General features: G+C 32.0%; 4 protein-coding genes across 9 annotated transcripts; 1 reads left to right on the top strand and 3 right to left on the bottom strand.

Annotated features, from left to right (window-relative positions):
* Positions 1-1,026: 1,026 nt before the first annotated feature.
* Positions 1,027-8,192, top strand: LOC122627530 (nucleoside diphosphate-linked moiety X motif 8). Of its 3 annotated transcripts, none has more exons than XM_043808686.1 (5): positions 1,027-1,133; positions 5,697-6,292; positions 6,770-6,939; positions 7,534-7,689; positions 7,774-8,192. In XM_043808686.1, exons 2-5 carry the CDS (start codon positions 6,093-6,095, stop codon positions 7,947-7,949), a joined length of 702 nt encoding a protein of 233 aa, XP_043664621.1. In that variant the 5' UTR covers positions 1,027-1,133; positions 5,697-6,092; the 3' UTR covers positions 7,950-8,192. The 3 variants fall into 3 exon arrangements, with proteins under 3 accessions (XP_043664621.1, XP_043664619.1, XP_043664620.1); XM_043808685.1 differs by lacking the exon at positions 1,027-1,133 and adding an exon at positions 3,253-4,202; XM_043808684.1 differs by lacking the exons at positions 1,027-1,133; positions 5,697-6,292; positions 6,770-6,939; positions 7,534-7,689; positions 7,774-8,192 and adding exons at positions 3,248-4,202; positions 4,592-5,468.
* Positions 8,193-8,228: 36 nt separating this feature from the next.
* On the bottom strand, positions 8,229-10,571 carry LOC122627532 (GRB10-interacting GYF protein 2-like). 2 transcript variants are annotated; one of them, XM_043808690.1, is made up of 5 exons: positions 9,383-10,571; positions 9,044-9,299; positions 8,782-8,927; positions 8,501-8,646; positions 8,229-8,440 (listed from the first exon to the last, which is right to left on the bottom strand). In XM_043808690.1, exons 1-5 carry the CDS (start codon positions 9,452-9,454, stop codon positions 8,434-8,436), a joined length of 627 nt encoding a protein of 208 aa, XP_043664625.1. In that variant the 5' UTR covers positions 9,455-10,571; the 3' UTR covers positions 8,229-8,433. The 2 variants fall into 2 exon arrangements, with proteins under 2 accessions (XP_043664625.1, XP_043664624.1); XM_043808689.1 differs by having other exon boundaries at positions 8,229-8,408; positions 8,540-8,646.
* A 141-nt stretch (positions 10,572-10,712) lies between these two features.
* Positions 10,713-18,778, bottom strand: LOC122627533 (tumor protein p53-inducible nuclear protein 2). Of its 3 annotated transcripts, none has more exons than XM_043808691.1 (4): positions 18,634-18,778; positions 14,772-14,969; positions 13,985-14,376; positions 10,713-13,672 (listed from the first exon to the last, which is right to left on the bottom strand). In XM_043808691.1, the coding sequence occupies exons 2-4, from the start codon at positions 14,932-14,934 to the stop codon at positions 13,517-13,519; spliced, it is 711 nt and encodes a 236-aa protein (XP_043664626.1). In that variant the 5' UTR covers positions 14,935-14,969; positions 18,634-18,778; the 3' UTR covers positions 10,713-13,516. The 3 variants fall into 3 exon arrangements, with proteins under 3 accessions (XP_043664626.1, XP_043664628.1, XP_043664627.1); XM_043808693.1 differs by lacking the exon at positions 18,634-18,778 and adding an exon at positions 17,904-18,349; XM_043808692.1 differs by lacking the exon at positions 18,634-18,778 and adding an exon at positions 15,398-15,786.
* Positions 18,779-20,522: 1,744 nt separating this feature from the next.
* On the bottom strand, positions 20,523-21,887 carry LOC122627528 (uncharacterized protein F13E9.13, mitochondrial). The gene is made up of 6 exons (XM_043808683.1): positions 21,755-21,887; positions 21,584-21,666; positions 21,375-21,515; positions 21,090-21,289; positions 20,896-21,023; positions 20,523-20,819 (listed from the first exon to the last, which is right to left on the bottom strand). Exons 1-6 carry the CDS (start codon positions 21,828-21,830, stop codon positions 20,620-20,622), a joined length of 828 nt encoding a protein of 275 aa, XP_043664618.1. The 5' UTR covers positions 21,831-21,887; the 3' UTR covers positions 20,523-20,619.
* Positions 21,888-21,939: the final 52 nt, after the last annotated feature.

Here is a 21,939-nt window from a genome sequence, read left to right as displayed (position 1 = left end):
TATGTATATACAAATCTTCTTTGTTTCCGTCGCTTATTCGAGAACGGAATTGGTGAAAAGCGCGTCTACATATTGCGATTCAGTAGCGCCAACGCCGAGACGTCAAAAATCTTTGGCTTCCCCAGTTATCATATGATGAAGACCCTCCACAAAAATACAAAGATTATTAAATATTCTTGGCAACGTGTACAAATAAAGCATATGAACATAAATGTAAGGTCATAATACATTCGCATTAACAAGTAACCAACCGAGCGATTTCTTGCAGATTTGAAATCGTCATGACGACAACTTAACAAGATCAACCTAAGAAACGTTTAGATACGAAGTTTACTAGGTCTAAAAATATATTCTAAAGCTTAAAAATATATCTTAATGTGTAAGAGGAAGTATTCTCGTCGATCAGAAAAAGATTAAAGGATTAAGGTCACCAACTTCTACTACTTATTGACAATACAAGCTTCGCATTATGAACAAAAAAAAGAGATTATGTTTTTTAATTAATACCATGTCAAAATATCCTTAATATGTATCTAAGAGTCATGCCGATTAGATCTAAAGAGAAAGAATATTTACTAAGATAGATCTAGGTTTAAAAAGACCATAAAGTTGGATATTTTACATCATCGATGTTTCTATATTAATTATGGATGTATTATTTTACGACTTGAATCTATAAGTCGACGACGATATCTTCAAGCCAACAAACCGCATCGAGGCTGGAAGCAGTTGATCTCTAGATCTCAATGTACAAGATGAAACCCGATTCGTAATACCACAAATTACTGGCTAAATTCCCAGGTTTAATGAAACCCTGTGTAAAGCGACTTGTCGTATATCATCATATGCAGACAAAAGTTTCTTCGGCTATCAGCAACAAAATTGTCGGTTAAAACGACAGAATTTACATATTTAATAGAAACTAGAAATTCTAAATCCGTCAAATAGCCTACGAACTTTTCTGTTCCTAGAAAAATACCAGGAGTTTGGTAATCCTCGAGAAACTAAAAAACTAAATACAGTAGAGGAACTAGATCGCTAGCCATTACCACATATTCAAGATTTCATGAAAATAATATCTTCTTGTCTATCGATTTGGAAAGAACGTGTTATGACATTCCGATGACAAACGAGTATGTACTTAAAATAATCATTATTAATTACTTTGTTTACTCTATCCTAATTCTTGGCAAATGTTATCTAGACTAAAGAACGAATAAGAAATTTTTCATGAATTTTGTTTTCCAAGATCTCGATTATCTATATACTATGTATTGCTATTTTGACGACGTCTTATAATTAGTAACATTACAAAAATACAACCTCTATAATGCCATTTTCGAAAAAGCTCAGCAGTGTTCAATGCGAACTAATATAATAAACATAATCCGGAAGTATCAGCAACTATTGTCGGGCAATGAAGCAATTAAATATAGTAGTAACTTTATAGAAAGGAGATAACTTATGATAAGGACAGATCATTGACCTTAGTCTTTCACCAAAGGTCGGCAAAGGTGTTATTAAGACAAATTAGACAGTTAAATTTTATTGGTCAATTCGCCACCGAAATTGTTCGTGTAAGTGGCAAAGAAAATGTGACAACCAAACACTACCACGCATTGCTACTATAGACTGTCCAGTCATTATTAACACTGAAAAGTTAGCAAAGAAATAGCGATAGGATATATTTAACGAAAAAAAAGTGTCCCAAACTCAGCCATTTATTTTTACTGGCCGAGCATGTTCGCTATAAGTATTTTACGCTATAGGCACGTACGTCAAAGAAGTTAACAAATTGAAAATTCCAAAGCTATCACGTAAAAAAATTTTACATTACATACATATTAAAACATACTCTTTCGTTAATATCGACAAAAAATATCCACCAGTACGTCATTTGTTCGACGCAATGGACGGGATATTTCGCGTCATTATTGATACTTTTTAGTGGAAGATTACGAAGATATCTCATATCGCAATAAATCTATTATGTGATGCTACGAACGAAAATATTTGATATCTATCTTTAGATATTTATAATACAATATCACTCATTCGACACTTTGAGCGAGACTTTTTACGTCTTATTTGATTTTTAACTAGTTATCATACAGCGTATATTCCGTGCGTATAGTAATCATGACTCGACGAGTGAAAAATCGAATCATAAGTGATAGTAATAACAACGATAGTAATGCTGAATTTGTACGAGTAATAATGACATTCCATTGCCAAAGAGATGGAGTAAACTTTTCGATGCGAGGTGATGAAAGATACACACAACTATTTGTTTCCAATCAGTTATTCTATATATCATACAGACAATCGCAGTGGAATGGAAATTGAATCGGTCAGCAGTAGTCCTTATATTATTTCTCTATTTTTTTCTTTTTTTTTTTTTTTAAACCACGAAGTTGCAGATTCAATTGGAAGGACAACGCGTTAAGAGACGCGTTAAAAATTTGTTTGATTGACTAAGAATAAATAAGTAAACCCATCGAAAGAAAAAACTCATTCGTCACACGTACAATCGCGATTCCTAAAGTGCAGTTAGAAGCAAAAATTTACTATGGTGAATTGATCAGAAGTAGAATTTTTAATAGATATTGTGATAGAGACGAAGCTACGAATTTCTATGTCGTTTTCTTAACTTTTCCAAAAAATTCTTTTAGTAACTGAACTAAAAATTCAATCGTTAGGAGGTTGTGATAGCACACGAGGACATAACCATGTCATTCAACGTCCAATGGCATGATTGTACAGAACGTTGGTACAGAATATTAAAAACTAACATGTCTACTTCAAAGATATAATAATCGGATTATTTGACTAAAGAGAATATAGAGGTTCCTTTGTTTCGCAACAGACTTATTTTATCTAAGAATCACTTTAAGGGTATTGGACAAATTTTTTGAAGACATCGGTCAATCAATTGAATCTTCACAAAAGATCTACGTAAACGAATACAAAAAATTCGTATAAAATCCATTGTTCATCATTTAAAAAAAAATTTTGTTTGTTTAAAAAGATTTATCGTAAACTATTCACAACTTTATTAAAAATAATTTATTACGATAGCAACCCTCATACGATTCTAGGGGACGTTAACCCATGTCAAAGACTACACAATATCAATAAACGGCAAGTAGTGTGATGTCTCGATTAAAGAGAGATTAAAGCCAGTTTATAAATGTTAGTCTATGAAAGAATTAAAGGTGATTCATCGAAGAATTTAGTAAGATCTTTATCTCTATTGCGTATATATTCAAGACCTAAGGAACCTCGATCAAGTTCGATTAACTTCAATCAACGATTATTTGATCGGCAGTGTAGCCAACATCAAAACTTTTAACTGTAAATATACCATTCCTAACCTATATTTTCGTGATTCAGTAACCATTAAAAACTTGTACATAACATGGAACAGACAAAATGTTAATTAAAATAGGTTAAGAGAATAGATATATGCATTTCTATATTAGGTATACAAATTTTTTAATGATTATTAATATCATGAAAATACATAAGTTAAAAACGACGTATGATTAAAAGTTCTACCGTTGGCTACGCTATTAATCGAGCTAATCGTTGAGTGAAATTAATCGAGCTTGGTCGAAATGGCCCTTTTAAATCTTACATCGAATAAGTATCAAAATTAGAAGGGAAATATTTTGCTTTCTCGGTATTGCATTTACTAGATTGACGATTGCGAAGACTCGTTTTTCGCCAGTCCCGTCATCGAACAAGATAACATAAATTTCCAACTATGAAAATGAAGAAAAGTTGGGTCGACTCTCTTGTATACACATAAAAGAAAAGAAAAAGAAAAAAGAATTTCATTTTCTTTTGTCAATTTCTTTTTCCTTTTTTTTTTGATCCTTATAAATAATATCTAATAAAAATTATTCCGAGAGTTAAACTGATGTGATGTAAACTAAAAGTGATGTAAAACTTAAAATATCTCGGTCGTACGATATCTCGGGGAATTTAGTTATCTACTGTCGTACGAATTGTCAAATCATATCGATTTAGCCGTCATCTAGCAGCTGTTAGAAAAACTTCACAAGTACGATTGATCTGTCAAGAAGGAACAACAATCTCCAAAAACTAGTTTAATATATTAATTCTTTTAACATATGAGGAAAGCAATGGAAATGGCTAAGTTACGAATCTTGTCAAGAAATTTACAATTATCAGCTCTAGTAAGTATTTTATTTCTATTAAGAATAATTTTTATCACGTGTTGAGATAATGAAATTACTTCATCAATGATTCGTACGAGGGCGTTGCGTTCATTTCTTTTCGGAAATATTCGTACATCTTCGTTCGATTACAAGAAACAAAACATATTCAAGCGATATTACTTTTCTTCGTCGATGTTCTCGTTTTAAAAGTAAACTTTTATCTTTTTCTTTTTCCTTTCTTTTTTTTTTTTTTTTTTTTTTTTTCCCCCCAAAATATTCAATAATGCCTACTTCGTTCATAATATAAATTAAACGTGTAATAGACATGAATTGTTTGATATATATAAACTTACGTTTCACTATATCATTTTAAAAAATCTCTTCTATTCTTGTTTTTTATGATTAAGAATTTCCAACGGAGTCTTAATAAGATTGACGCAGTCAAATTAAAGTCGGAAGATGTGCTCTGCGAAAAAAATCGGAAGTCTTGCATCAACAAATTCAAACTTGTTAAAACGACGAACAAATACAAAGATAATGTGAATCAAGCGGCCGTACTTATACCCATCTGCATGCATAAAGGCGAACTTGGAATTCTTTACACCTTGAGATCTTCAAAATTGAATTCAAATCGAGGACAAGTCTCTTTCCCGGGCGGAATGTACGATAAAACTGATCGTGACCTAGAAGAAACTGCGTTAAGAGAAACTTGGGAAGAGTTAAAAATACCTAGAGAAAAGATTGATGTATGGGCTTGTGGCAATTTAATCGATGGAAAAAATATAAACATAATGCCGGTATTAGGCTACATAGGCGAAATAGATCCTGAAAAATTAGAAAAAAATCCCGATGAAGTCGAGGAAGCTTTCATTATATATCTAAACGATTTTTGTAATCCATCCTTATGTCGTTTTACACAATTTCGCGATAGCTACACGTTGCCTACTTATCTCGGTGGCAAACATCGTGTTTGGGGTCTTACCGCTGCTATTACTCATATAGCTTTATCTGCTTTGTTACCCGAAGTGTATAAACATAAGCTTGTTCATTTAAAATCTATAGTTCCATCAAAGGCAAAAATAAGTAAGAGTAGTACAGTCGTGGGCGATCAAAATAATTGATAATCGATACAAATATTTAGGACACAATATAATAGCTCCAAAAAATTGTCTTTTTAATAAATGTCATATAAATGTGTGTATGTATATATATACATATATATATTCATCATTATATATATTTCACACACACACACACATATATTTATTTACATATTTATATATACATATTTAAGTTATTAAATCGTTTGTTCTAATATTTCAATGATTTTCTTTTTAAATAAATTTATTCGAGAAAGCTCTATTATGAATTTTCATTATTTGGCAATTTCTCGTTCGTCGATTTAAAAAATGATAGTAATCCGTGTGTATGTATTTATTTATGAAATTCGTAACACACATTAAAAATATAAATATACATATACACGCATGTGGTATGGTGAATATATTACAGGTGTGAAAGGACTTGATTTCACTCGGTATCTACGTGTGAATGTATATTTAATGGAATAGAAAGAGAAATAGAGGCGAGTTGAGTGGGGGAAACAGAGAGAGAGAGAGAGAGAGAGAGAGAGAGAGAGAGAGAGAGAGAGAGAGAGAGAGAGAGAGAGAGAGAGAGAGAGAGAGACAGTGAGTTATGGAGAAAAGAAGAGAGGTAAATAATAGTTTGGTGAACTCGATGTTCTCTCACGAAAGACAGTCGCAAAATCGCATGCGCGGCAGCTATACATGCACATACTTTAAAATTCAATGGGAAGAGTGAAGTGAGCATTGATATCTATAAAAAAAGTAAGAATAGAAAAAGAAGAATAAAACAAATAAAGTTCATAAGAATTTATAAAGGATTGAAATGCCGGTGGAATCTTCGATATATTGGAATTCATTCGATTCTCATAAGACGATTTCAGGTGGAAGTTCTAACAATAGTGATCGTCACTATGTTGATCCTTGGGATTTGGAAAATTATGCTTATCTTCGACGATATAGTGTTAATGTTCCGACACTGCGTTATCAACAGGATCGACGAACTTGTTGTCAATCTGAATATTGGTAAGAGGCAAATCTGTAACATAGAATTTATTACAGAATTATAAAATATCGATTTAAAATTATTAAAAGTTCCTTTATATAAAATAATACAAAATAATAATAATGTATTTAAATTTAAGAAGAAAGGGAAAAGAATTGTCAAATGCGAGATAAATTTAATGATTGTAATTAATATGATAAATAATAAATACTACTAAAAATGTAAAAAATGAAACTCCGCGATTGTAGATTTTTGCATAAAAAAAACATCAACGTTACGAGCAATGAAGATCTTCACGCGTCGTTGGTAACAGGGTCACAGAAAAGCTACACATTTTGTTCGAATAGAAAACGTGATCGGATATAGATATTTTTCAAAAATTACGACCAACTAACTTTGTAATATTTCATTTAAAACATATATTTTCTGGATAGATTTCATTATCTGTTTATGATAATGAGAACTGAAATAATATAGTTTGTGTTGTGTGAAAATAGGTATAACCAATCATTAAGAGAAGCGCAATATAGTATACCAGCCTTTACGCAAAAATTATACTGCGACTCGTCCTGCAGAAAGGAGAACAATGTCTATTATTATCATCATCCCATCTACGAAGATGAAATTTCGAATACTGCTTCGTATTCAATCTATTCACCTCTTTCTGGTAAATAATTCTTTTTATGATTAATCAAATTTATGTAACAAAATGAAAATTGCAATTATTTACAAGTAATACGTTATAATGAAATGAATAATCAATGCGTCCCAAGAATCAAGGAGAAATCCATAAATGACTATGATACATAACTTGCCTGATATAAATGTACCTGTGATGCGCTCATGCGTTTACGTGTGCATGCCTACGTGTATCAGAATGCGTATATATGCGTATGGAGTACCAAGAGGTACATCTTGCATATACACACGTATACAATTGAAAGCAACGGATTTCTCTATTTTACACTTGTAATAGAATTTCCCCTTCCCTAATTATTGTTAAAGTGTTTCTGCAATGTCTAATCAAGCAAAAATCTATTCAGCGGAACAAGATGTTTACAAATCCAAAAACAATACGCTATAATATTCTTTAACTCTCAAACGTTTATGCACTTGTTTTACATCTCCACCCACAGCCATACACACACAACACGCGCGCGCGCGATCACTTTTCTTTTGCATACAATTTAACTATAAGTTATACTAAGAATCGTAATATCGATCCATTGAAGCATAAGATTTGATCTTTTTGTATTTTCAGCTTTAACATCTTGTGAAATGATGGAAAATTATTCGATATCGGATTATGATTATAGATCCTTGTACGCAAATTCACAAATACGCACGGATACAGATTTTAGATATCCAAGAAATTATTCTCATCGGAATATACCCAACGATAACGTACGATATTTTGGTATGATTTACAATCATAATTTATAAAGTTTCCTATTATAAATTTATTTATTACGGATGTATGTATATGATTTACCATTCACAGAGAAATTGCAATATAATGTGGAAGAATATTATATGAGTACAAGAATGGCTCCAGTAGAAGAGAAGTATATGACGGATGTGATAGCACCACTAAATCTTGATTTGAATACATATGGACATCTTAAAATTGATTACACAGACAGTTGGAATTCTCTAAAAAGAAAAATTAGCAAATGAATAGATTTTAATTGATCTTTTACGCGTTCAATATTTGACAGTTTACGTGTATTTGAAATTGTTTTTTTTTTTTTTTTTTTTTTTTTATAACATATTCGCATAACAATTTCTAAATGGTTCTTCTAAACAGACTTTGTTTTTCTATCAAATTTATATGAGTGATTATTTAATATAAGAAATGCAATGTATTATGTTAATTGACTTATAAACATTAAAAATTATAAGCAAGATAATTATAAAGAAGATAATGTTTTAATGTTTAATGTGTGTGTGTGTGTGTGTGTGTGTGTGTGTGTATGCAAATGTGAATATTATATATCAATTATCGCATCTTTATCTTCATAATAAAGTCTTTTTTTCCTTTTGGTAGTTGCCGATGTATCTTCGTCTATGTCATCTTCGTTCTCTATATCAGTAACAATAATTTTTGGCATTTTTGATATATTTAATCCAGGCCACCTTAAAGTAAAGTTCAATTCAATTTCTAATAAATTTTATCATTTAATATAAATATAATTATTATTATATTTTATCAATTAATATAATAATAAGTTTTATCATTTGACATATTATATACTAAATGTACTTGCCTGAAAGATGGTTTTTCTTTTTTTTTTCTATTCTTAGTTTTAATAATTGCCGATGGTTGGTTCGACATGTTGTCGATCGCTGGATGCTTTTGTTTTTTACTTTGATACTGCGTATTAAATGTTTTATATTAGAAATCAATATATTAGAAAATACATAAACTAAAAAGTATGTAAAAATGTATATCCATTTGATTATATTTTTATATTATTTAAGTGCACATTTATTTAACACAGATTAATACCTGTTGTCTCGATTCCAATAATGTTTTGTATTTTTGTAATTCTTCTATATACTGCCTTTCGAGTTTAACAATTTCTTCTTTGTGTCTTTCCTCTTGTAATATCAATTCAGCTTTCAATACTTCGAGCTCATCCTGTAATCTACAAACTGTATACATTTTTTTACTAATTCTATATAATATGTTACTACGAGAGATAACGAAGAATTTTTATAGTGAATAAAATCATATATAAAAAAAAAAGAAAAACGAATAAAAATCATACTTTGCTCATCTTCGATATTACGATCGACGTAAACGAGTCGAAGATGATTGCATTCCTGTCGGGATTCAAGCAAAGCCGTTTTTAATTCTTCTTTTTCCTTTCGTATTTCTTCTATAGATTTTTTACGTTGTTCCTCCAAAGATGAAAATGTCTTTGTCATTTTTTTCATTTCTTCTTCCATTTTGGAAGATTTAGCTTTCTCATATTGCAATAGCTCATCCTGAATATTGCAGAACGTTTTTAGCGCTAAGTATACCTGCACAATAATAATGATTTAATAATTTATTTATTCTCGAAATAGTATAAAAAGTCAATGCAGTAATCATTTATGTAACTCACGTTTTTTAGATTTGTAAAATTATCGAGTAATGCCTGTAAATCCGGACGTAAAGTCGTTCGACTCGTAGCCATATTAATAAAGATTCAAATTTCGAATTGGCGCGATTGTCATATAGTTGGCGATTAACGCGCCACCTTAAAAGAAATAGTGGTAACAAATACAAAAAAGGAGCGGGTAATCGAACGATCAAGTATATTGCTGTTTCTTCGAGAAATTAAAATGCTATTTAAAACGATCTTCGATATCAACCTTTTTAATAAAATATTTGTGGGTTTTGCAATTTTCAAATGATTTCTTTAAAAACTATATCTGAGCAAGTGTACGCGTAGATACATGTATGTACATCTATTGACAAAAGAACAATCGATATTCATTTGCATTCTTATCGATTTGTTATACTTTATACAATTGCAAAATAAAATCCACGATTGTAAATTAAATTATGGATTTTAGGCGACGCGCCAGGAAAGAGGTCGACGAATCAATTTTCGAAGAAATATGTGAAGTTATATTTGACTTAATACCCCAAGGTATTTATAATTTTTGATAAATTAAAAACACATATTATCGATAAATTAACCTATAAATAATTATATGTTATTATAGCACCACCATTGAAACAACTTTTTTTAAACTGGAGTGAACTTAATCATAAAGAAAGGGCACGATTGGATGTTAAAAGTCGACTATGGTGTTGTCCAAAAAGACGGCAACTTTATAAATCATTACGCGAAGCCATGATCCGTTGGGAAAATATACAGGACACTGAGGGTTAGTATTTGTTTAATTATAAACCTGTAACAATCGTATGCGTTAACAAAACGCTATATGGAAAAAAATGATCTTTTTTATAATATCGATAAATTATATGAAACAGGTGCTCCAGGATGTGAACCTAGTATGATCCCATCGCGCTATTCGCAACTTGAAGAAGAACTTGGAAATCTTGTTTGTAATTTGGAAATATTTTTTTTGAAAAAATATGAAAATATGTATGACCGAGCTGCTGAACAGATTAACAGTCCTCCGAGCTCTAAGAAAGATAGGCTATTATCAAGTTGTAAAGATTATTGTCGTTTCATTGGCAATCCAAAGACTAGATCTCTGCGTTCTGTACGTAGCTGGACTTGTTTCGTCGATAGTAAAAGCTCTGAAGAAGAGCTAAGTGGTTATTTGACAAATTGATTCAGCAATAATCCCCGTCAATGACACATTTTTGTCCCATCATTCTCTCTTTTTCCATTTTGTTTGTTTTCTTTTTTCCCCCCTTAAGAATAAACGATCCCTTGCATCGAACGAACTCTCTTTTTCGATGAAAAAGAGACGACGTTAATGACATAAAATATTTTATTATGTTATTTAGGGTCAAGGTGCACGAACGTACAATTAGATAATATAATTAATCGATTAATCACTATAGCGCAAGTCATATTATAGAATCGAAGGAATTAGCGTACAAGATCGTTTCAAATTATTTAGAACACTTGATTCGAATTTCGTTAAGTTCCTTCGAAACGTTCGATCGATAATTAAATTTTTTAATTGTTAATTGTTTTTAAAATGATCACCGCCGTTCGTTTGGAGATACATACATAGTACGCGTATACATCATCGCTAAATAACGGCTCAGGAACGCGATTTTCTTTTTTCTATCTTTTTAATCTGTTGTATCTATGTTTCCTTCTGTTAATTTGTGCAAATCGGCGACACCATCGTGGAACGTAATCATTTATATTCTCTCAAAAATCATCATATCACACATTTAACACAAAACATTCTTCGAAGGAAACCGCAAGTTTCCGAAAGTTCGTATCATTTTAACTTGAAATTGTCAGTTTTGACTTGCTTTCTTTACGTGCACAATTCACAAAAAGAATTGAACAAATTCATTTAATATACCATACTACACCACCTATTGTGTTTGTATATCAGTTTGTCGAGATATATCGCATCGATGCATATTACTAGCGAATGCGCTTATTAACCGCAAAATTGTATGCGCTATAACGCGCATCTATCGGGCTTCTTATTTTTGTAATCATTTCGCTGTGATATATAAGATTATATATTTGTTTTCATTCTAATGATGCGTCGTTGTCAAACATATATAATATGCTTGATGTCATTCGAAATGTCCACCAAGGAGAACAACGAAAATATGGGCCGTTGTTCTTCCCTCAGATAGAATTTGCTTTATTAATAATTATACTAAAAATTCACTTCTTTACTCTACGTAAAGCTGTGTTTGCGTGTATATGCGTGCACCTGTCTTCGCACTCTCACGTAATATTCTATATCGATACTTATTTCTTTAAGTATCGGCCAGATCTTCATTAATGGATGTTACACAATTTATGTATCTAATTACTGTACGTTACTACTTATTGCTTAAAATTTATGCTCAAAAGAAAATCTCTCTATCTCTATATACAAGTACGCACGTATACATGTGTATATATACATAATGTTCGGATCAAGGATATAAAACAATATACATATACATACATACGTACATACATACATACATACATACATACATACATACATACATACATACATATATATATATCCATACACACATATATATTCTTTTTTACGTGTATTATTCAAATCTAACATATGTGCAACGTGTAATGAACGCATTTTACATACATGGAGTAGCAAGAGTATGAGTGAATATAGAATACATATTTTCTTGTTACTCCGATCACTTTGTCGTTATTTTTATGTGCATAACGTCCATCAATGAAAACCTAATTTAATTTACCTGAACATAGTCGATCATTCGCTCACTTTTTTAACACTAAAAGATTGTTTCCAGATACTTTATCGTTTATCGTATCTTTCTTATGGTCATTAATAACCAGTACCGTTTCACGGTGACGAAAAAAAAATTATTTTCTATATAACGTTTTTAATACATCTTTTTTTTCCACGGAAGACCCGCTCATAACAGTTTCTATACCCCGCTGAATAACAGGGACTCGGTTATAATCCACAAGTAGAAGCGTGGAAATATTTTTTTTTGATCTGTTTTTTTTTTTTTTGTTTATGGTATCGTTTCGTGCATCGATCACAATGTTCTCGAGTAAGACTCAAGCTGTATAAGATTCACACGGTGAATACGCCCAAAGTACTTGTGATTTGAGAATGTTTTTCTTTTTTCTTTTTTTAACTATCGAGGTTACGAACTGCCGTCTTTGTGTAACGATACTTCAAATTGTATCGTTTTATATGTTAAAATAGAACACCTTTGTTGCGTCTTTTACACAATAAGGGGGGGGGACGAGGGAAAGTTACTTTATACCCCACTAAACATACTTCAAAACGATAAAACGATACGATTTATAGTAAAAAAGTGTCGCAATATCGCTTCTTTAACATGCGATATCCTCCATATGTAGTAAAACTTTGTTCTTTTTTTGATTTTTTTTTTTTTTCTTTTTTCTTTTAATGTCATCACATAAGAGGCGCTCCGACACTCGATAAAGAAAGTGTTGCATTTTCAAAGCACAAATGTTTTGTCTTTCAATAAAGTTACAAACCCCTGTCTGTTCGAGCACGCAATTTATAGGCTAACTGTAGACAGGAGTATCAGAGTATCAGGACTTGAAACGCGTCACTAGAACTTTTTTCAGAGTTTGCTACGCGTTTTTCGAATAAGTAAGGAGCTCTGTTCCTTAGGATCCATTCACTTGTATTTACAACAATTGCAAAGCAAAAAAATCATACTATTACATATATTTGCTCTAATCGAAAATTATCTATTACTTATGATAAAAGAATGGATTTAAAAATTGGATAAAAGCATGACGACACTATCTAACAAGTTCATCGTGAATAAAAGCGACTCGAGAAATTCTTAAATTACCATAGTCACACATCTACATCATTTTCAAAATATCTCATACGTCCATACATTTCCACGACGTGTTCGCACGAAAAGGGAACAATCCCACTTTCATATTCGTCTTGAATAATTAATTAATTAACCATAACAAAAATTAAAATCAAACAGTGTTTAAATCGAATTATTTTTTCTCCGTTTTGTCTTTTTTTTTTTTTCTTTCTTTCTTTTTTCTTTTTTCTTAAGAAGGAAAAATTTAAGTACACCTTGGCCTGAGATCGAATGACTAGCATTTTCGATTATTATTTGCGCCACTATTTTGAAGACGTAAACGGTCTTGGCGGCGTGGCCGCTTGCCCTTTACACTGAACACTTCCCTCAGTTTGTTACTCCTCTCCAATCGACCTCTCTTCAGTGCTTGAGTAGATCTTTTCTCAAGAACCTATATGTGCAATAGCAATCAAAGATTAGTACTCGTAAAAAAAAAACAATAACGAATAGGTCAACATAACGGTTGCCCCCATTTCAAAACCACTTCCAACAATTAAACGGAGGAGTTTATAAGCAAAGCTATATTAGTTTTTCGTACGTACTAAGTTACGGTAATAGAAATCATAATTCAAAGAAGGAAAAAAAAAAAAAAGATGATAGCCGTTACGATCAACAGTTTGTAATCTGGATGGACTTTATGATCGACTAGATCGAAAATCGTTCCTGTTAACATAAACAATCGAAAGTGATAGTAAATAGGTACCTTTTGAGCGGAACGAAGCTGAATGACTCGGACTTTGTCACTATTAGTCCGGTTATTGGCAGGTCTACCGTCATGGATGGCCGGTCTGGATAATGTATCGTTATCCTCGCTCCTTCTGAGACCATGTTCTATGGAAATGGTGGATAGATCTGAAGTACGAGCAGGTGGAGTAACATCCTCTTCGAAGTCTCGTTCCTCCGTAGCGTCTGGCGTAGGCGGTGGAGTATCAGGAGCGACCGGAGACGCTGTTGTCGCTCGATAGACAGACATACTTGGGTGCTCGATCAGCAAATCCTCGAGCGGTGAGGTTTCTACGTTTACGGGTCCTGCCCGTGTAAAACATGCGGGAGGTGTTACATACCACGACTCCTCCAGCGCCGTTGCGCCCTCAACTAAATGCATCAAAAAATTAAAACTTCTTTCGTTGATTATGATCATGATAATGATTATTATCTCATATTTTTATTAATCACATTTTATAAACACTTTATTTTCTTGTTAAATTTAAATCTGTTCAGTACTTTCCAAATGACCGGATATTAGTCATCTTATTCCTTATCAATTCTTCGAATAAAAGTCATTCAACCCTATCTACGTTACCTTCGAATTGCGATCAATGGAATAATTCATACGCGAGAGGATGTAATCGCGAAGATAAGATACTTTCGTTAGTGATTTTTGTCTGATTCGCTTAAACTTCAGTCGAAATATTACATTTCTTTTTCTTTCTTTCTTCGTATATCTACGAGATATAAAAAAAGCATCGAAGAAGTTTGATAAAACCTACTAGTGCGGTCGATGAGGATCCAATCGTCGCCCTCGACCTCCACCTGACTGAGTCTAGCTACTACAGGGAAATTCTCCAGACTTTCACTATTGGAAGCATTGCGCGAATTTTGTGTTGTGGAGATGTTACCTCCTAGTAAATAGTTTGCCAAGCTACTTAGCATGCTGTCTATTATTTTTCTTTCTTTCCCTTTAATATCTGTAAGAATTAAAGACAAAATTAGAAATGATTTATCACATATCTGAATATTATAGATGCTATTAGAATTTATAGTAAGAAAATAGTTGTGACAGTGAAAATCGACGTTATTTCTTTATTCGTTAAAACTACGAAAAGTCATTGATACCTACTATCTTTTGATTTTTTAAATCGACTAATAATCCTTCGATAAATAGGTCGACTTAACTAGTTTATCGCACGAGTATAGACATGTATTACACGAAATGCGTAATTACTAACACTAATGAGAAAGGCGAATTGCCATATACGTGTTCATGGTCAAACTATCGTATAGTTATTGTGAAGTTATGCCATGTATATAAAAAGTATAATCTTAAAAGAAGGCTGACAGGTACTCTAATAATTAAAAATTCAAAGAATATCTGCTTAATTGAGTAAATACGTACACGTATCAGTTAGTATCTATGTATACATACATATATGTATATATCGTACATATACTTTCGTGAAATTTTGCTAGTGTCACAGATCACGTATTTATAACAAAAATTAAAAACACACGCGTTTTTATATTCGATCGACAAAGGATACACTGTTTACATTTCATAAGGTACTACAAGTTAAAAGAAATCGTAGCACGTCGCAAAAGATATATAAGTACTATCCACGTCAGCTTCGCGCTTCGAACTAACACGATCTTCATTTTAGCTCGATAAGAAACGTCGGATCTCTATCGATGATGCAATTTGCGTTCCGCTTTTCACATCTACCACTAAAGATTGGGTCGAAAGTTGGTAATAAAAATCAACACACAAGCTCATCGTCCGTATTCGCTTCGCGTTTTTCGATAGAATTTATTCGTCGTATGTGAACGAAATAAATTTATACAATTATATTTGATAAATCCGCATTATTGGTTTAATAGATTCGCATATTAATTCTGCCAGTCTTTGTTATATCATTCGAATGAAAAGTTGTATTCTAAAAATTGATATCTACAATTTCTCCGAAGAGAGATTTCGTTACATGTAGACAGAAAAAAAAAAAAAAGCTAAAATTATGTCATCAAATCGTATCCGCAAATACGAACAGAAAATTCCGTACCGCGATTATTTTCGATGACCTTCAAAATCATTCACGCCAACCACGTTTTTTTTTATCTAGCACAAAATGCGATCTCTCACTTCCTTATAGTTTACATCGATAAATAAAGAAACAAATTATTCCGATACGAGATCGAATGAATAAGCGAATAAATAAAAGTACGTGGCACATTATTTATTTTATTCGAGCAAAATTCAAAACTTATTTTGAATTTATTTAATTGATTTATTTTACGATGAAAAAAAAAAGAAAAAGAAAAATAGAGGAAAAGAAAGAAAAAGGGCAAAAGAAAAAACAAAGTCAGGAGATAGAATATAAAGCGCAAGAACATTTTCGAAAAAGAACAATCGTTCCTGGCTAGCGTTGAAATATCGCTACAAAAATAGAAGCATTAGCTCATGTACTGTTCGCGAATCGACGATATTGCACAATGGGTTGTGTGGCGTGTTGGCAAGAATGATTTCAACTTCGTCAGAGAAAAATAAAAATACACAAGAGGGTGTCAACGGCCTGCTTCTTCGTTGTCGCAAAGGAACATGTTTCCCGAGGGTCGTGCTATGCCTTTCACGTATCTACCTTGCCATTGCCCTTGCACTAATGACGATAACGACACTGCGAGGTCCACAGTCAGCTATATAAATGTCCAACTAAAACAACTCATAACCTAACCGTTATTTCTATTCCGTTTCTGACAAATTGTGAAATAAAATTCTTGTATACCATTAGTACTTCAATATTAGGACCTATCGTTTTATAATTATTATAGATCAATTGCATACGCATCTCTTAAAAGTAGCAAGTTAATTTCATTCGATATAAAATAAAATAAATGTAAACAATTTAATGTATTTTATTTAATACATTTCTTATATCTCATCGAACATAGAACTTTTCATAAAAGTTTATCGTTGATTAATAGCGTATCTGTGATATGACAATAAAAGAATAGTTATGAACAACGGCTGTGTAACGCGTTGTCACAACGATAACTTTGTAATCTAACGAACGATATTTTATATAGGATAGAAGAAAAAACAAAGAGAGAAAAAACAAAGAGAAAGAGAAAAACGTATTTATCTTCCATCGAACGCGCGATCATTCTTTTTTGCGACGCAAACGAACGTTTTATATCATTTTACAATTTTCAATTGAAACCTATGTTTCATCGCCTTACAATAAACTAGACGTAATTGAAATTTCGATTGAGAAACTATTGAGGTTAAAGTCTAATAAGTTTTCTCTCTAATAGATTAATCACGGAACATCGTTTTTCTAAGGAAAGAAATAAAGAATTAAATTAGGATTATAATGAGATGTATAGATTCACCGTTAAAGGACCGATCGGAAAAACGTATCCCCCACCAATGACACCCTCTTACCTGTTCTGTACTTGGTTGCTACGCGCTGTAGCCGACGAAATATACGTACAAACAAAGACTGCTTCAAATGGTCGCCCCTTCTCGACACAACGGCGGAGTAGTCCTTCTTAGAACTACTTTCTATCAGTTCTTTTCTAACACTGTTTTATGATAAATAAATTCTATCTTAACAAAAAAGATCTTAACAAAAACGAGGAACACTTAACAATCGTAAACAATAAGATATACTTGAAAGATCTTCAACATTTTTCTATATTTACGATAATAATAAAACAATTGATATTTAAACACTTCTCTAATCGATTCAATGTCATATCGATTGAACTTATACAAATGACCTTGAGAATAGCCGCGAAATTCGGATTTTTAATTTTTCGAAAGGTTTCTATAGTTAAGAGAGTGTCTTTTTTCTGATCACAATGACGAACTTCGGTATGATCTATACGGATGAATCGTAGTTGAAAATGACCTTGATCTCGAATTTACTCCTTATAAACCTTCGTACAACGTCGAGTAGTTTTCCTCGACGCAATAGAATCTCTTGGAAAGATGTAAAACTATCTATGATGATCCCGGCTTTCTCATATATATACGCGTGGATGCGATACGTGTGTGTACACATAAATGGTGCACTCATACTCGTTTATAAACGTCTCTCTTTCCTTTCTTCTCTCTTTACTTCGAATGTGCGCGCGCGCGTATTCTCATGACATCACGTAGCTTGTGATAAACGTTGAAAGCTAGAATCTCGAGTTTGTTCCCTTGTTATATATTTCTTTTTGTTTCACACAATTACTTAGATTTTCCTTTACTTGCCATCCCCTTTTCTATCTCTGTCTCTAATTTACCCCTTCCCTTTTCTTCTTATTTTTCCTATGCTATTAGATATATAGACGTAGACGAACAAGAATGAATTTTCTTCATTACGTTTGACAGCTCATTTTCTTCCGCAATAATTGACTGAAGTATCGCGTATATATAAGTAATGATCTTACGTAAGAAAGTGGAGAGGGGGGGGAGAGAGACAGAGAGCGAGAGAGAGAGAGAGAGAGAGAGAGAGAGAGAGAGAGAGAGACAGAGAGCGAGACAGAGAGAAAGACATAAAATATCAGTAACACGTAAAGAAAGTAACACGAAAGAGAAAGAGAAGATGAAGGAAGAAAACAAAAAGCAATAGAGAAGGAAACAGAATCACTCGCCTGAACAATGTTGCGTTTGAGGAGCCGTGGTAGCAACTGCCCGCAGTAACAGTCGTCAGCTGATTTCGACTGGCTGGCTGGATGGTTGGCTGGGTAAGGGAAGCGTTGATTGGTAGAGACTCAGGAAAGGGGGAGGGAGAAGGACGGTCGACGAGTAGGGCGATAGTAGAAGGAGCGGCATGGCGCGGCTGGTGAGGGAGGATCATTTCAAAGCACTGACAGGGACGTATCATGAGGGTAATGATAGGTCATCATCCTAGATGTCAATACTCTTCACTTTTTCACCTTTCCATTCTGATTATTTATTTCTCTTATATATTTTAATGCTCAACACGTACGAAAAACATATAGTATCAATGTTTAGTTATTATTTTACAAAATATAAACATATATGCGTGCGCTTATTATAATTTTATCGTATAATTATTAATACTATAAAAAATGACATCTTCGTAGACGATTAATTCTGATCGATCGCACGCCATCAAAGAATTCCATTCATTCGTCTATTAGTAGAAATCTGATCGTAAATGTTTTCGTAAGTCCTTTTTTATACAAAAAAAAAGCCTTGTTCTTTCTTTGCTTCTAATCATTAATGATGACCTTTGTACACGCGTAAATTGTTACCGTTCGCTCAATTTAGAACGTCAAAAGGTCGTCATAATATCAGCAGAAGGCAAATCCGAGTATCGTAAGAATTATAAGACGTCTTTGTCCTCTCACGTAGTAGCAAAGACGTATATCACAAAAATAGAACTTTTGTGCAATATTCCTTGCAAAAATGATTTCGACTTGGCATCGATATATTTCTTTCTTGGAAAGTCCTTTCGCTTACTGTTCGTACGCGCATGTATAGTAAATATTCGAGCTAATGATTTTTGAAAATATGAAAGGGGACTTCAGTTTTTATATCACGATACTGAGTATAACTGAGTAGGTGGGAGAACGCTCAGCTGGGCGAACAGCTGCTGGACGCTTCTTAACGACAGGAACAAATGCAGTTCCCTGAAGAAGAATTATTTATCTTTTCAATTTTTCCCTCATTTCATATGACAAAAATATAATGATATAACGTCACACGTTATAAGGATTACGAGGATCACAGTCGACAATTATGCGATTAGTTATGCTCATTAACAAGTAATTAAACATAAAGAATCCTTTGATTAGGTCTTTGCAGCTTGAGTGGCTGCAACGTATAGATGTGACGTATGTGACGCCACTGTGTGTGATACCATCGTTCGACAGTGGTTCTCAAAACTTTAGAAATTTATATTGATCGAAAATAATAAACAATTTGATGAAGAAATTAAATGATGATTGCTTATTTTTTCTTTCTTCTCTTTCTTCCTTTTCTTTTTTTTAATCAATATAATTCGATAATCGTCGAATATCACTACGAATAACAAACCAAAGGACGATATTTCAATCGAATTAGTTCAGTTACGTTTAACAGATAATTTATATTTAGTCATATTGAAATATATATATATATGTATATATATATTAAAAGCCATTTATAATAATTATAAAAAAAGATAAAAAAACGTACAATGTTCATAGAATCTTTCGAAAGAATACCACTGATTAAGCAGGAAAGAATAATAGTTAACGAGACTGCGCTGTTCGTCACGTCGATAGTTATTTCAGGGGGATTCCGTCACTTCGCCATCAACGAAAAACTTTTGTGTACGTTGTAAACACTTCGTTATTAATGTTACGATCCTTTTATTTCTTGCGTACAATAATGCATTTTTAAAAAATTAAATTACAAATATATCTACAAATGATTTTTAATCTCATACTACTGTTCGATTGAAATTGGGAAAAGCTGTAATGTATTTATCAATTTTACTTTGCATATAGGATTTAGGAAACATAAGAAAATATTTTATGATTTTATATTTTTATATTAATATTATTTGTATGAAATTATAAAGTACGAATTAATTAATATAAATTAAAGACAGTGATTAACAATTTGTGTTAATACTTTTGTTTCTGTATCTTTTCTAATTTTCTCATGAAGTCATCAACTTTTTCTTTAGCAACTGCATTTTCCCAATTTCCATTTATCTTAAAATTTGTCCCAATTATTACAGCGTCTGAAGATATATAACGATCTATGTTATCAATAGAAACTCCAGATCCAACAAGAACAGGTCCTCTTGCCACTTTTTTAACTTCTGTATATTATTAATTTTATCTTATATGTAAATAATACATATAATCACATTTTAATTTAAAAAATTACAACAGTACCATTCAATTCTTGTACATCTGCAGGATCTCCAGTTCTAGAGCCTGTTAATATAACTCCATCCACTAGAAAGAATTCTGCAGCTTTGACTGTTTCTAATACGTTGATATCTGATGTTATTGCATGTGAACTACATGGTTGAAAAAATATAAGACATAACAACAAAAAAACTAAACAGTATATACTTAATTTTTACCTATGTTTTTTTTTAATATCTGCAAAAATAAGAATATTATTCGCATCAATATATTTCCTATAACGAAGAAGATTTCCTGAACAACCATCCATAAAACCTTCGTCAGCAATATGTGAAAAAATGTAACCTTCGCTTCTAATAAAGTTGAAATCAGCAGCCTTTGCAACAGCTAATGCTTCTTTATTACAACCTGCTAAAATCTGTATAATCAATAAAAAAAAAAAAAAAAAAAAAAAAAAAAAAGATTATAATTTATATAAAATTATATACTTGTCTAATTCATACCTGTGTACCACAAGCTATGCTTTCAGGCATTAATTTCCTAATTTCAACACAAATTCTTGTCATCATGGCTATAGTTTCAGATGATATGTCTTTAGATTTAACATATGGAACATCATGCATGTTTTCTACAATAATACCATCCTAAACATAATACAATAAAAAAATAATCACACAAGACAAAAGATGCAATGTTATTGTTAACAATTTACCACTTGACAATCTTTATAGATCATTGCTTCCTTCAATGCATTTTTTATTATTTCCTTCATATTTCCATTATATTTAGGAGTACCTAGAAAAAAATTTAATTGTATTTTTAACATTCTGCTTTATTTTTATACAAAAAATGTCAAATAAAAAAAAAAAAAAAAATCTTATACCAGGTAATGCACCAATATGTATCATTCCTATAATAGAACATGCCCTTTTTGGAAATAATTCGCGAAATCTTAACATATTCCTATCTAGACCTAACTTCTGTGATTCTAGCGCCAAAATGTTCTGTATAAAGTACGGAACATACTATAAAAAATGTATTGTGTATATCAACATATACTCTTAAGTT

This window comes from Vespula pensylvanica, chromosome 3 (assembly GCF_014466175.1).
Source record: "Vespula pensylvanica isolate Volc-1 chromosome 3, ASM1446617v1, whole genome shotgun sequence".
Taxonomy (NCBI): domain Eukaryota; kingdom Metazoa; phylum Arthropoda; class Insecta; order Hymenoptera; family Vespidae; genus Vespula; species Vespula pensylvanica.
The sequence above is the reverse complement of the archived record's forward strand: the minus strand, read 5'-3'. Positions and strand labels throughout refer to the sequence as shown.